Raw genomic sequence first — 16,822 nt, forward strand, 5'->3', positions numbered from 1 at the left:
AAGGGAAACGAGGGAGAGAGGGGGCAGATATCAGGGGTAAGCACATTGCAGGCAAAGAGAACATGAGTGCATTGGCCCCAAGGCAGGACAGGGACTGAATTGATATACCATTTCAGGCCTCACTAGGCATGACAGCACATTGAGAAAAGAGCACTAAGAGAATATACAAAAAAAAAAACTGTGACTTTATGAAGGCAGTCCTTTCTCCTACTTTAGGACAGTATTTTAGGAGGTGGAGGTAGGATGGACTGATTCTGTTCTGATTCTATCCATGTCATCTCTTCATTACCTAGAGGATCTCACTCACTAAGCCTCCATTAGAAGCACAAACCCTCAACGTTTCCCGCTTCTATTATTCTAACAAAGGCACTCCAATGAGGACATTCCATGACAAACTCCACTGTCATCAGTTGACTTAATTGAAATAGAGTCAAGTACTTCCTAGAGTAAGATGAGCTACATACTGGGATCACTAGCCATCCAGGAGCCTTGACACGAGACCACACAAAGAGAACCCCCTGTACCAACATATTGCAAAGAGGAAGGACCCCTCCATTGGCTCTACTTTCCAAAAGAAATAATCAAACCTTCTTAATTACAATTCATAGCATTCTTGACTTTATTTTTGTTTGAATGTGATTTTAAAAGGTGATAAGCACTCATTCATAAATCATGCCTACTCACAGTTGGATTTCAAATTTCCTATGTTGACATCTCAAACCCAGCATGTCCCAAGAAGCATTCACATCTCATTTTATTTTAAATATTATTCCAACAAGGTAGGGGGCAGATTTCTGTTTTCAGGAGAAAATTTCATAACAGGCTCTATGCCCAAAACAACATTTATGTCAAAACAAACCACATATTCACTTTTTGTTTTCTCACTGATAGGTCTCAGGGTGATAGATGGTATGCCTCCATTTTTGCCCTGGCAGAGAAAGCATAATCTCTTTACAAATTCACAGGCTATTGCCATGGAAATGAACATGAAGTAATAAATATATCATTATGAGTGCCATCATATCTAGTAGGTGGTAATGATAGCATGTCACATTTAGAATCTTCTCAGTGATTTATAAAACATTAACTTAGTAATCCCCCTAATGCCCTCAGGAGGAGAAGGTGGTTTTATACCAGTTCTGCAGATGGGGAGACTGAGAGCAATTATGAGATCTCCCCAAGAGCACTGAGGGAATAAGAATTAAATGCCATTCATGCAGAGCTTTCAACCCCAGATTTACTTGCTTAACAATGCCATCAGGTGCTCCCCATCCTCAGATAACAAAATACCTTCACAAAACAAAGCACAGAGAATGTGACAGAGCAATAAAGTGTCTACTGTATTTCAAAGGTCCCTCCAGGGGGAAAACCTTACATTTCTATTTACATAAAGTAGAACTGGTTTTCATGGCTTGGGAAGGCTAGGGAAGGAAAATGTGTTGCAGCAAAACATACTGAATGAAAAGATGGAGTTAGTGCCCAACCAGGGAAGGATCTCTACAGGGATGCATGCCTTGCACAAAAGACCCCTCTCCCCCGGCCTCTATCCTGGAACCCTTCCTTGTGGCCTTAGCATAAAAGGTTCCCATTCTCTTCCACAAAGCCAGCTCCTCCATTTGTGCCCATCTTCCCACAACGATGCCCTCCCACTAAATACCTTTAATCTATTCTTCCCATTCAGCCTTCCAATAGTCTTCGTCTTAAAAGTCGGCTTGAGGTGAACAAGCTCTTTCACTGGGCCTTGATGGTTTTCTTTCAGGTTCCTCCTACAATTCCAACTGCTTGGCTGCCAAAGTCCTCCAAACTCTAACCACTGTCCAAATTCCTATTAAAATATCTTTTTTTTTTTAATCTGTTACTGGAAACAGTAATGTTCTGTTCTTTGGAATACTGCCAATGACTCTCTTTGTGTCAAACATAATGGAATTTTCTGTTAGATCCTCCAGCAATACTGCCAAACACCAATTCTTTCTTCTTTTTATTTCCACTTTATAATCTCTTAGTTTTATTGCCACTGTCAGTGCTGCTTCTCCCCGACCCCTATCCAAGGCCTCCACACTGGGGTCTCGGTCTCCTTCAGAACACTGTCCTGACACACTTTTGTCTACATGCTTTCTTATCCTTACTCACCTACCTGTATCAGAAGGACTCACATCTCCATCTCCGATATCTCACTTTCATATGGGATCCAGTTCAGTATTTCCATCCACTTATAGGATGAATTCCCATTCATGGGAAGGAGGAGATTTCCAACTGCCTTCTTTACCCCATTCTCATTCCTCTCTCCTCTCTAGGGGTAGGGCATACCAACCAGATGGAGTCATATCCAAGGCATCAACTGGGCCATGTTAATTGCAGGCAGAATTATTGCATCTAAAGATAGGTCCAGCCAACTTGCCTTCTCTTTGCTTCTTTCTGGTGAGCACTGGGCATTTTGTTCCATAAAGGAGAGCTGGTGATACAATTTGGACTTGACTGGTAAAGATGATGTCTCCATTTAAACTTGTGATTAAATTGTCTACCACATACCTTATTTATCACACAATAGCCTTTCACTGGAGAAAAAAAGACACCAACGCAAATGATGGTGATGATGATGGTAAGTAAGGTAGTCATCGAATCCTCAATCCTCCGGTTAAATATCATCTAACGCTATTTCACTTTATTAAACCTCACTGACTAGAAATGCCTGAACAAATACCCAATGTCACTACAAATGTGACTCATACTATTCTCCAGAGACTCCTTTTTTTCCCCCATTAATTCCATTTCCATTCATTGAAATGCCATATTTCCAGTCCTATAAAGTATAAACACTTAAGTTTTTAAAATATATTTTTCTCTCTTTGATCTCCTCTACCCAACCCTCTACCATAGCCACCAGCCTTATCCAGGCTTTGATGAACAAGTTTATTGTGCAATCCAAATTAGTCTCTGAGCACTTAATCCTTCTTCTTCCAAAGCATAGAACTGCCAGATCAATCATCTGAATACCCAGTTCAGGAGTTTATAATGGCTCCTGATTACCTATTCATGTCTAATCTACTCAGGGAGCCTTATATGCCCTCCACACCTGGTTCCTCAAAACTTCCCAGACATTCCTTATAAATCACTCCAAACCACAAAGCATCTTCCTTCTTTTATCTTCTTTTGTACCTAACGATACTACTACGGTTTAGAGCATTGCTTTCAAATTGTTCCATGTGTTAGAACTGCTCCTCTATTTCTTTAAGTTCCTTATGGACAGAGGCACTTCCTGTACTACCTCTCTGAACTCGACACCCCCACACACAAGCCTTGCTCACCCCCAACACTGCTGGAAATATAGAAAATGCTACATAAATGCACTTATTAGTCAATAATGATTAACAGTTGCTATTGTTTGATAAACTTTCAATGGCTTCCATAACATTTAGAATTAAATATAAACTTACCAGGGTCCATATGGCCCTCCATATAGGACGTGCTCTCACCTTTACCACCTAACTCTCTCACACTAGGCAAGACAGCCTTCTCTCTGTTCCTCAAACATATCAAGGTCAATTCTTCTTTAGGAAGGTAGCACTCAGTGTTTCTTACAGAATTTTGCATGGCTTATACTGTCGCCTTATTCCAATTTTGGTTCAAATAGGCCAGTGCCTCATTAGTCCCACTCACACCGTCCTTTAAAAAATAGCCCTCTTGATCCCACCAAGTATTTCTTAATTCTTTACACCCTGTTGTGTTTTTCTTCACAGCACACAAAACTGAAAAAGTTTGTATTTAATCAACAGTTCCCCTGTCTGGAAACAGAAGCTCCATAATGGCAGGGATTGGATCTATCTTGTACCCTACTATAATTCCAATACCTTGAACAATGTCCAGCACATAGCAGATACTTAAATATTTGTTGAATGACTGATTGATATAAAGATCATTAAGATCTGTTTTGCAACTCTTTAAATTCATTGGTAATAAAGCACTAAACGTCTTTAGGATCATGTGGGTACAAGATAACCTATATTCTAGCCACGTAAGTGGGGAGGCCCAGATGTTAGAATCTGCAAACAGTTTGTAGGGATTCAGGCATGAGAATGAAACACTAAGGTTAGGGACCAAGAACTGAGAAATCTCAAAAGGTAAAAGTCAGTGTTTCGTGTATTTTATTTCAACTCTATGCAACCAAATTTAAGTATATAAAGTAATTGAGCAATGATATCCCAGGTATTGTGAGATAGCTGGTTATGTATTTTAGCTGCTGATTCTGTGTGCCATACTTCCACTAACAGTTTTACATATATTAGCTCACTTAACTTTCTCATTACCACATGATAAAAAGCACTACTGTCACCATCCTGTTCTGGAAAGGAGAAAATAGGCTCAGCCTAGTTAAAGTGGCCTGCTGGTCACATGACTTGTGAAATGAAGATGCAAATTCAAGTCTTTTAGGCTCCAAAGCCTGGGCTCCACTCTGCATCATGTGTCCCCCTGCCCCATCCAGTCAGGAAATCTGGTCATCATCAGCAATGCTTCCTGAAGCATCTTCATCTGCTCTTTGAATATCTGGACCACACCAGACACACTTCTCTGGTTTGGTCCTTCACAAGCTAACAATCACAGGACTGGTCTATCCATCCAAAGAAATACAATCACCATCATACCTAAGAGACACATCATTTTCTTTCCTTCCTACAACTCAAATCTTTACAGAGAGATGCTTTCTAAAAGAGATAAAGACAGACGGCTCATCTGATCCACATTCTCCTAGTAGCCAAGGAGCTCTCCTAGTTTAATAGAAAGCAATAAAGAAACTGTGATAGCACGGTTTCCCCACTTCTTCAAGAGGTACCATAATTACATGTTAAATATTAAGTGAAAAAGAAAATAAAAATTAATAATAACACCTGACATGTATTGAGCATATATCATATACTAGCAATAGGCAAAGTGTTTTAGATTTATATGTTATTTAATCCTCAAAACCACCCTATGACATAAATACTAATACTATGCATATTATATAAATGAGAGATCAAACTTCATGGAAGTTAAGAAATTTGCACAGGTTCAAGTAGTTAATAAACCTAGTTCTGCTAGTTTTAAGTACTATGTGACTGTGTATCACACCTCTGATACTCATGTATTTGGACTCTGCATTATAAAACACATTCTCTTAAAGAGGTTATTGAAACCTGTAAGTACACAGCTCTAAAATGATACTTCAAAGTGTCCCAAATCGCCTCCCACACTGGTGCAAATTCTATAGAGCAGATGTTCCCAACGAATCACAAAGGCAGCTGAAGTTTCCAAAAAGTTTCTTATACAAAAGCAGGAATCTGTCTCCTCCACACTTTATTCTTAGCACATAAATGAGGATCTGAAATACTGCCAATAATCAGCATGTATTTGTTGTTGAATGAGTGATTATCAGCACTGCCAAAATCAGGGGTTTGAAAACCAAGAAGCCAAAGCAGCACAGAAGTCTTTGGTTAAGGATGTCCCACCCCCTTTCAAGAGCAGTCGGTGCCAATGCAGTTAAAACACTCTCCAACGCCTTGGGCCTTTCTCCATCGATGCTTCAACCCCTGCCAGTCCATCCTCACAGTGCCAACCACCACCACAAAATCCCCTTTCATGGCTCTGAAACGTCCTTTAAACTTGTTTGAGAAAACTCAAACAAGTTTTCTCCAGTCATTTCAGCCTCAGGTACTTGCCCTTCTGCCTTTCTTGACAAATCATGACACTTAGAATCATAGATTTTCAGAGACCTGAAACTGGAGGCCTCCTCCCTCATATCACCAAAAAGAAAGAGGATAGTTATGTACAGCATCTTGTCCAAAGTCCTAAAACAAGGGACCGTCAAAGCTGAGACTTGAACGTAGGTCTTCTGATATTGAGTTCCTACTCTTTGTGATCCTCCACCACCACTTCTCCACACCCTCCCCTCCCACTACGGGCCAGTCCTTAAGGGAAAGCATGACTGGCACACATTATCATTACACTTTAAGCAGTGGTGTCGCTGCTTTGGCTCTGTAGGCACCAGTTTAAACAAAACCATTTTAAACAAAGCAGACGGATGACATTTGCCAACAAGTGTTCAAAAGCAACTACAAACTTGGCATGAAAAGGACTTCATGCTGCCCATCCTGAACCCACGTCTATGGTTCTCCTCCACAGAACTCTCCTGATGGGCAAAGGAAGGTTCTTTGATCATGTGTATGATAATTCCAAGTCACAAGTCAATAGTAGTTAATAAAACATCATTATAGCCTGAGTCAATATGTAAAAGTGACATAAATATTCATTGAAACAAACACTACCAAAGAAAGAAAATATCAGTAGGATGTCCACACATGATTTTAAAAATCTGTTAAAAAGCTTTAAATATGAAACTAAAGGCACCTTTAAAGTTCTACGAATCAAACAAAATTGCTATTGCAATGCTCAAAATGATTGAAGATAGGCATTTAGTCAAAAAAAAAAAAGAAGGAAGGAAAAAGGGAACAAGAGCCTATCATTATGGCAGGCACTGTGGATAAAGAGATGCAAGGCCATGACTCTTGGCTTCAAAGAGGTAAGATTTTAACGGGGCCTCTGAAAGTCATTTTTTAATCTAATATTCTATTATAGATGATTCAGTTGAGACCCAAAGAGGTCAAATGACCTGCCCAAGGGCATGTAGTATATTAGTCTGGATTAAAGTCTCTCCAGTGAACCAATACCAATCGTTCCCCCACCACCCTATTTCCTTTGACAAAGTAATCATCAGCATTCGTTATGAATGTTGACCCAAATTATTTAATATAAGGGTATTAACATTGCTTCTAAACATGAATTACCCCAACATTTATATCCACAGAAGTCAGGCTTCAAAGTCAGCTTCTGACTTTATATTTTATATACATATGTATATATATTATACATTATTATACTTACATTAGAAATGATTTTCAGGAGTAAACAGATCCCATACTTGGGTCAGCATGCACATACCAGTTGCACAAGGACAAACTTCCAACATGAGGCATCCTGATCCCATTCCCTCCCTGCCAGCATGTACTGGTTCCCAGATGCTCAGTGTGGCACAGCAGCCCTGCCCACTATGGCATCAAGACAATGACCTGATGTCACGAGATGTCCCATACACACTTTCCTTCTGAGCCAGGCTGCACAGCCCACCAGTCTATGACCTGTTGCTGAGCAGCCCGCTTAGGGACCATGACAACATGACAGCATTAGTTCTGTACATTTCATCCACATAGACCTCTCTTTTTTTCTAGTTACAAGAACAAAGCCAATGGATTTCAAAGCCCCAAAGAACATACTGCCAACCAACAAATACAAACTACCGACCTTCTTGCTTAAAAGCCTGTGGGTGTTCGGGGACCAATCGCATAATGTATTTGTCCTCCACATTAAAAAGTCAGGCTGTAAAGTTCTTTTCTTTTCTGAATTATTTATCAACAGCAGGGAAAGTAGAAAACCACAGATGTAAGCATAAAGGAAAAGCAAGGCTCTTTCCCTGGTTGCTTAGAGATATTTTTGGCCCCGACTCTAGAGTTGCTATATTTACCCTGCAGAATTAAAAAGGGGGCTTCATCAATAGTAATGGGACATGGGCACTCAATTCCCTACATGCTGTGCTCAAAGTACCCCTTCCTGAACTCTGTTCTTCAAAAAGGGGTATTGTCCTAGTAATGGCTGGGGCCATTAAAGCTTTCCTTTCCATTTACAGGAAAAATACAGTAATGCTTCATTTATCCAATGGCCCAACTTCTATCATCTTAAACTCTTAGGAAGACAGCCATGACCCAGAGTCTGGGAAAGGAGTCTCTGAAGCAAATAATGGCCATGAAACCCATGTACTTTATCCTACCAGAGGACACTAGAGATGCTTGTAGGCTAGAGAAAGGCAGGTTAGATTTTACAGATTTAACAAGCCTTCTTATCTAATCCTGAGTCACTGAGGAGATGACTGTTCTATCCATTTGCTGTGCCTAGAACCTGGAACTGCTATTTCACATATCAGCGTGGCTTGCACGCTCACTTCTCTCGTGTCTTCGCTTTTATGCCGCCTTCTCAGTGAGACCTTTCCAGACCACCCCATATAGAACGGCACCATGGCCCATGCAACACACCCCTCCTTCTCTCATCCCTCACTTCACTTCTCCCCATAGTTTTTATCACTGTCTGGCATACTCTACATTTACCCATTTATTGCTTGACTCCACCCAACTAGAACATATGCTCCACTAGTAACAAAGTTCTGTTTTATTCACTGATGTATGCCTGACGTCTACAACAATACCTGATGCTTAGATTTCTCAGTTGGTATTTGTTTAATGAATGAATGAAGTAAGGAATGAACAAATCATTATAGGAGGTCAAAAAGCTGTTATCTAATATGGACGAAGGAAAACCATGGGAAATGTTATTTCTAAAGTTGATTTCGAAACAGGAAGAGATCTTTCCCCAATGGCATTTTTTCCCCAATTTTTAAAAATTGTGGTAAAATACACGTAACATAAAATTTACCATCTTAACTAGTTTTAAGTGTATGGTTCAGCAGTATTAAAGACATTCATACTGTTGTGCATTCATCACCACCATCCATCTCCAGAACTCTTTGTCTTGTAAAACTGAAGCAATATGCCCATTTAACAATAACTTCCCTCCCCCCAGTCCAGGGGCCACCACCATTACACTTTGTCTCGATGAACTGGACTACTCTAGGTACCACATGTAAGTGAAATCACACAGCATTTGTCTTTTTCTGAGTGCCTTATTTCACTTAGCACCATGTTCTCTATGGTTTATCGATACTGTAGCATGTATCAGTTTCTTTTAAAGGCTGAATAACATTCCATAATATGCATATACCACATTTTAGTAACCCAGTTATCTGTCCAGGGACACTTAGGTTGCTTCTCCATTTTTGCTGTTCTGAATAAAGCTGTTACGAACATGGGTGTGCAAATATTTCTTTAAGACCCTGCTTTCAATTATTTGGGGTATATATTCAGAGGTGAAATTGTCAGATATGATTTTTATCTATTTTTAATTTTTTTAAGGAAGGGTCAACTTTCCACAGTAGCTGCACCATCCTACATTCCCACCAACGGTGCACAAGAGTTCCATCATCCTCCACATCCTCGCCAACACTTGGCTGTTCCTGTTTTACAGCATTTTTTGACCCTCAGTCTTTCATTTAAACCACCATTTGTTGGGTTCCGCCATCCATAATCACACACACATTAATGAAGCAAATATGAAAGGTAATGAAAATAAGATTCAAGGATAAAAGCTATAATACACCTAAAAGTTGACAGCCAAAAGAAAGAAAGAAGAAATAGAATCAATCATGTCCAAAGAACATTACATTTAAAACTCCGGCAGCTGTGAAAGGTAAACATGATACCATGCTAGTGCTATTTTGTGACTTGATTTTCTAAATCCTAAAAATAGGGATTGAGGGCCCAACTCTCTAGCCTTCCTCACCTCCAAACCTGTGAGCTGCACCAAAATAAATAAATAAAAGATTTGCATGAGGGTCTACCTTCACTTAATTCCTTCTCCTGCACTGTAAGCTGCTCAGCCCGAGCAATTGGAACATCAATGTCATTTAGTGCCACACACTCTCTGGATGAGACAGGAATTGTCCCAATAGCCTCCTCTGCCTAATTGATAGGCAGGGATTGTATGTGCCTCCTCTGATCAATGCCACATTTTTAATATAACCAAGTCAAATGGACCACCTGCTTTGGGGGGAAAAAATAATTTTCTTGATGAGAAAATTCCCTAAGGTTTTGGATAATCCATAAGCAAGACCTCTCTGGGCACATTGCTTCAAAAGTTCATCAAAATTCAGAATCAAATGACTATAATTTGAAAGCATGTTCTGACGTCTTACAAGTCTCTAACATCCCAGCTATTTGAAACTCCTGATACTTTAATGCTTTCCCTACATTTAACTTATCAGAATGGGAAAATTAATGCCATAAGGAGAAAAAAATAGCTAGCTGATCTAGAAAATGCATCCTCTTTGAATTCTAAAAGGACAAAGAATTCAAATATAAATTTAGAAAACACACATCATGAACAAGGCAGGGGATCACTGGAGCACCTCTGTCTAGTTACAAAGTCTTCTGTAAAGTAATTATACAAGGTCCTTCCACCACCAAGGTATGTGTTAATATTACACAGCTCTTTAGGAACCTACTTCTCCCTGAAAGGTCCCTTAATGGATAGCACCTAGGAAGCTGGCACCTCCCTCTCCGTATCCCTAAGCACGGATCCCTCCTGCTTGGGGCTGCTCTGAGTGTGGTACTAGTCACTCCTCAATGAACCTGAACAAAACAGTGACCACTATCATAACAGAGGAAGAATAAACACATGCATATGATAAGGCCAAATGAAGACACAGAGGCAACTGGATGTTAATGCTTCTCCAAATGGTAAAAACTATAATAATGCATCCAATAGGAGAGTCTATTTTGCAGCCACGAACAGTTGTAACTTTACTAATTTGGGCCATGTTCATGGAATAAGTAGACAAAATATTAACTGGTAGATGCTGTGTGAATTTCACAACATAGAATACAGACATAGGCATAGAAAACTGTAGGAGGAAATATTCCAAACAGAGCTAAATTATGCATGCTTTATTATTATTATTCTGAATTTCTTAATGTTACTACAATATGCATGTATTATTTTATCATTACAGTCACTTTTATATTTTTATTAAACTTGTTTTCTTTACACATCCCTGTGTGTGTAAATTCCCTCTAAGGACATTTCACAACTGCCAAAGACCTCATCCTGGAGACCAATCTACACTGAGCTTATGACCTTCCATCCTTCTCCTGAAAGCAGTTTGCCGCATGGCCACCCCAAAGGACTAACTAGATGCCAGCCATCAGGGCTAATAAATGTCAGTGGTGTTCTCAGTTTAAGGGGCTTCCCTTCTCAGGAAACAAACTTAAATATTTAAAGAGAATTTATGGAACTTATTCCAAAAGCCTGGTCTATAGCAACTTACAAACTAGTAACTCCAGAAGGCAGTATTTCCCCTTGAATAAAAGAATGTATTCCTTGCTAGTTACCAGAGACCATTGTGAAATCCACTTCTCACTGGTCTCCTTAACCCATCAGCATAAGCACTCATACAAGCCTGAGTTCCCAGAGAATCTGGACACGTCTACCGAGTTTCTCAAGGCAAGCAGCTTTCCAAATGTATTCCAAGGTGCCATGCTCTCCTCTGAAGTGCTTCAAGAGTTTGAAGAGGAAAGGGGAGGGATAAGGAAATTCAGTAATAGGTCTTAGGGCTTCATAGGTGTCCCAGGCTTGCATCCGTGAGGGTCAGAATGCAAAGATGCTGCGCAGGCGCGTTGAAAACCTTACCGGCCCTTCTCTTGTTCGCCCGCGGAACCTTTGAACCGAGTACTCGGGCCAACAGGGGAAGAGCGCCGGCGGGGACTTGTCGGGATGATTTGGAAAGAGGAAAGGAAGAGGAGGAGCGAGGAGCCATGGCGGCTTTGGTTGCTGTTTGCGGTGGTCTAGGGAGGAAAAAGTTAACGCATTTCGTCAAGGCTGCTCTCTGCCTCACAGATCCTGGGATTCACGCGGCGCTGTGGAGAAGTTGTTCACAATATAAACAGGTAGCCGGCAATGAGGACCTGCCCATTCCAATGGAAAATCCTCACAAGGAGCCTCTTAAAAAATGTATCTTGTGTGGAAAACGTGTAGATTATAAGAATGTACAGCTTTTGTCCCAGTTTATTTCTCCATTTACTGGATGCATTTATGGAAGGCACATAACAGGTCTTTGTGGGAAGAAACAGAAAGAAATCACAAAAGCAATTAAGAGAGCTCAAATAATGGGGTTTATGCCAGTTACATACAAGGATCCTGCATATCTCAAAGACCCTAAAGTTTGTAACATCAAGTATCGGGAATAAATTATAGGAGTCTTAACATCCGAGGGGGGAAAAAAAAAAAGGTTTTAGGGCTTCAATACTGAGCACCAGTATTGAAAATTCAATCAGCGGGTCAGGTTCCTCATGCTGAAACCTTCAAACACAACCCTCTTGTTGAGACATGGAACACTGAAGGAGCCTCCCCAGTGATGAATCCAAAGCTTGTAAATGGCAGAGTTGTGCATAAAACAGGATTCTCTGGACCCTAAGTCCCAGGCTCTTTCTTTCTAATAATGGCAGTTGGTTACTAAGCATCTGCAGACCACATTGTATCAGCATTTTAAGGGCATCTTCAAAAGAGCTGAGAGAGGTTGCAGTTGAGTGTCTGGAGTTAGAAGCCCTGCATTCATCTCTTTGCTCCACTACTTTCTAGCCTGTGGTTATGGGCAATCCCTTAACCTCCCTACATTTTCAAGTCAGATTCCTCCCATGTGAATAGAGATAGTAATGGTTAACATGTATTGAGCATTTGTGCAGATCCCTGTTCTAAGCACTTTATAAATACTACTGCATTTACTCCTTGCAATTCTGGGAGCAAGATGTGTCCATTTATCAGAAGTTGATTCAAGACGATACAGGTAACAAATGCCTGGAGTTAGGGTAGGAAACCAGGCCCATCCGACTCAGAACCTCCTGTTCTTTCCACTTCTACACAGGTAAGCTCTAGGTCATGTTGAAGATCAACAAACATGGAGATGGATCTATTTCTAGAGTACCAGGCACCCTATTACTTCTCAATTCTTCTTTCGCCATCTCCCACCCAACATCAAAATCAAGCTCCTTCAGACACCTTCCTGTGGAAAACACATCTCTCTACCATGTAGTAATTAATGCCTTTCTTCCAGCATGGAGGCTCTTTCCCACATTCATCGTCCGTAACTGACAATTTAACATTTAGTTATATGCCCTATAAAATTTTTCTCCTTAAATGTAAATTTTATGTCCTCCAAAGAGACCATAACCTCCTAGAGGTCAGGAACCATAGCTTACAGAATCATGGAATTCAAATACTAGTTCTGCAAAGTTATCATTAAAAAAAAAAAAGCTGAACTCTTGTAAAGAGAAAACTTATTTGGAATCTCAGCTCCTCTGATTAAAAACTACTGAGCTAGTTAACCTTGATCTTTCAAGGTCCAAAGAAAACCAATGAGTTGGTGATATTCATACAGCAAGCTGGTAGCAGGGGCAGGACTAGAATCCATCAACCTGGACTAGAATCCATGGACTAGATGGACTAGAATCCATGTTGCTGGATTCTCATCCAGGAATTGCTTTGCTGTGGAAATCCCAGGCCTGTTCAGTCTCCTCTCAGTACCTCTGTCTTGGTGACAGTCCCAAAAAAACACTGGACCACACCTTGAACCTGGAAGCCCTGCCAGAGGGCTTACAAAGAATAGGGTAGGTGGGACCTACCCATCAGGTCACCTTCCTGGATCCTCAAAGGAGGAAAAGAGCATTATAATTCCAAGAATCCTTTAATTGCCATGTTGGCCAATCAAATTCTCCAGGAATATGATGAAACTGCTTTAAATCTCTTTAGTTCAGATTCATAATCTATGTCACTAAAGATAAAAGGCACTAGCATCACCAAGTCATGAACATTTTTAAAAATTTAATTTAGTAGGATGAGAGTGGATTTGGACAAAATAAACTTAATGTCACATTTGTCTAGCATTTTAATAACATTTTTCTGACACGAAAACACAATGTAGATTCAGAGCACTGTATTCCATTCCACAGAAAATTTGGAAAATACTAAGTATAAAGAAATCATACATAACTGTCCGGATACTTTGTTACTTATTTATTTGGGGGGCTATTCCTTGCCTGTGTTTCTATGTGTCTGTGTATGCATGTGTGTGACTATGTGTGTGTTCATTCATAATTTGTATTTACTATTTTAATTGGAAAATATATATACCGATTTAAATCTCATTATACTAAACAGTGAGAATTTTCCATTGACACAAAATATTCTAAAAATTTTAATAGTCATTGTATTCCCATATATGGATGTTTTGTAGTTTATTAAATCAAACTTCCATTAGTTCATATTTAGGCTGCTTTTAGTTTCTTTTCTTATAAATAAAATATGGAATAAGTGGCCATAATGAAAATCTTCTTGCATAAGTAATTGAGACTGATTGTTCCCTTGGAATAAGTTGCTATAAATATTTCTAGGCCTTCTGATAAATGATCAAATTGCCTTCACGAAAGTTTGTATCAACTAACATTCCTATCAGCTATGTATGAAGGCGCCTATTTTTTTTTTTTTAAGATTTTATTTATTTATTTGACAGAGAGAGAGACAGCTGGAGAGGGAACACAAGCAGGGGGAGTGGGAAGGGGGAGAAGCAGGCTCTCCGCCAATCAGGGAGCCCGATGCGGGGCTCAATCCCAGGACCTTGGACCATGACCTGAGCTGAAGGCAGATGCCTAATGACTGAACCACCCAGAAGGCACCTATTTCTTGAACCATCTCCAAAAATGGGTGATTAACATATAAGTAAATACATAGCATCTATCTACATATCTACACACAGATAGTCACATACATGCATACCTAACTACATTTCTTTTAATTACTCCTAAGCTTGCAAATGTTTTGAAACCTTTGAATATACTCTTAATAGATGCTGTCAGTTGCCTATATAATTGTGGATCTAACACACACACACACACACACACACAGCCTTCTCCTTCATTGAGAATGGAACACAAATTTTGTTTAGATATAAGTTAGCCAAGTACTATAAAGAAAGCTGGGCTCTACCCCAACCTTAGGGATAAATCTTGATTCAAGTTAATTCTTTTTGTCTAAGATATATTTTATTAATAGGTATATTAAACAGTTTTGGCCAATGAGACATGAAAACAAATCTGCTGGGGTAGCCTTCTGATAAAGTTCTCTTTGATCTTAAAAAAAGGCACTATAGAAAGGGAAGCCTCTTTCCCTTCTGACTTTGGGACAGAGTTAAGTCAAAATGTGATGCTTGGAGTTACTTCAGCCATTTTGAGACTTTGAAGGGAGCTACATCAAGTTTCAAACTATCGTGCTGAAAATAATTTAGTCAGAAAAAAAATTGGTGTCATTGATGATGTTATGGAGGAGCTGAATTAACTAATTCTGGAAACATTGTCCATATAGACTTTGTTATGAGAGAATATATTTATCATTTAAGCCAGTGGAGTCAGAGATTTTATTATTTCCATTAAAATTATCTGAACTGATATGCCGACACTGTCCCACTTTATGCTTCATAATTCTTTGAGCCTGTACAGAGGATACTGGTGAAGCGGCAGAGAAGTCAAATGGTTTTCGAATTCATAAGGCAAATAAGTGGCAAAGCCAAAGCTTTCAACCTGTAAAATTCATACACAAATATATACACTAGATTTTTAACCATGAAAATTCAGAGCTTTCACTCTGGCCCAAGAATAGGTAATATATATTCTCAATTATCTCGAAGAAATCTTAAGATGGCTTACTATACCTTAAAAAAGTAGGGAAACAGCTATGCATATGCATTGACCAAATCTTGGAGATGGAAACAAAGAATATAAGATAGCTCATTAGGTTATTAAAGAGAAATGTCCATGCATTGTGTCCACCCAAATGTGGACATAGCCAGGCTTCACAACTAGCCTCAATAATGATGTAAGCAATAAGGCATCCTTAAACTCCTTTGTGTGAAAGCTTAATTGTGATTCTGAATGCACAGTTCCAACAATAGAGTGTATAGAAATATTAACAAGCCTCTTTGATGAATTTGGGTCAAGGGCAACATAGTACTTAATAGGTTTGTACACAAACACCCTGGGGGCAAGCTCCATCATTCATCCTAGTTTCTCTGCAGCAGTCAATGGTCCTAGATCCTTTACAACAGTGCTGGTATAAAAAGAACTCACTCCCACTTAAACCCAACAAAGAAGCCAAATGCTGCACAAATCCTTCAGACTTATTTTAATCCTGAAACTTCAGGGGGAATGTCCTTTGGTATACTAAGAAATATTTACTGATTTTTAAAAACTTTAGCATTATTTTAACACTACTATTGTGAAATGCAATAAATATCTGACCTTTGGTTTTTCCAGAATTACATTTGGAAAATTGAAGTTGCCCTGAAAACCAAATGTTCCATGAGATTTTACCCAACATTATCCCTGTTTGGAGGGGCCTCTTAATTTCTTCCTTTTGTCCCCTTTAGTTGACTTCGTTTCCTTCACCTGTCATGGTAGAGAAGCCCAGTCACAAACATGTATGTATAAGTAATGTAGATTTCTGTAATTTCTTCAATTTAACTTAATGAATAATTTCCCTATTCTTCTGGACAATTGGGACAGTGGAAATGTTCTTTGTCATTTGAAAATTCCCTACTTCTGTCAGGTTGTATCACAGTTCTAGAGGATTCCAAATGAGCAAGACGTTGGCAGAGAGGGAGCAGTCTAGTCCTTGTCCCAGAGAACACAGGTCACCACATGAAAGGTCATGTATCTTTAGAGTTCTCTGAGGCATCCTAGCAGTCATGTCACAGTTGAAGATTCAGAATCTCCCCCAGAAGTCCCCACCTGCAGAGGCATCCCACAGCCTCTCTCTCTACAGAGCCTTTTTTTTTTTTTAAATGGTAACTCCAGTATAGTTAATAGTGTTACATTAGTTTCAGGTATACACTATAGTGATTAACAGTTCCATACCTCAGCCAGGGCTCATCACAACAAGTGCACTCCTTAATCCCCATCACATATGTCACTCATTCCCCCACCTACCTCCCATCCGGTTAACCATCCGATGGTTCTCTATAGTTGAGTCTGTTTCTTGGTTTGTCTCTCATTTTTTCTTTGCTCATTTGTTTCCTTAAAGTCCA

The 16,822-nt window shown here is 39.6% G+C and overlaps 2 protein-coding genes across 3 annotated transcripts in view; one reads left to right on the forward strand and one right to left on the reverse strand.

The window, feature by feature from the left end:
* NELL1 (neural EGFL like 1) overlaps positions 1 to 16,822 on the reverse strand; it is an 808,674-nt gene that overhangs the window by 398,194 nt on the left and 393,658 nt on the right. The gene's annotated exons all lie outside the window — the stretch shown is intronic.
* LOC123857297 (small ribosomal subunit protein bS18m-like) lies at positions 11,467 to 11,978 on the forward strand. Its single transcript, XM_045894007.3, has one exon. It carries the CDS (start codon positions 11,508 to 11,510, stop codon positions 11,937 to 11,939), a length of 432 nt encoding a protein of 143 aa, XP_045749963.1. The 5' UTR covers positions 11,467 to 11,507; the 3' UTR covers positions 11,940 to 11,978.

This window comes from Mirounga angustirostris, unplaced genomic scaffold (assembly GCF_029215605.1).
Source record: "Mirounga angustirostris isolate CCGP_5_RB_7025 unplaced genomic scaffold, mMirAng1.0.hap1 SCAF_13, whole genome shotgun sequence".
Classification (NCBI taxonomy): domain Eukaryota; kingdom Metazoa; phylum Chordata; class Mammalia; order Carnivora; family Phocidae; genus Mirounga; species Mirounga angustirostris.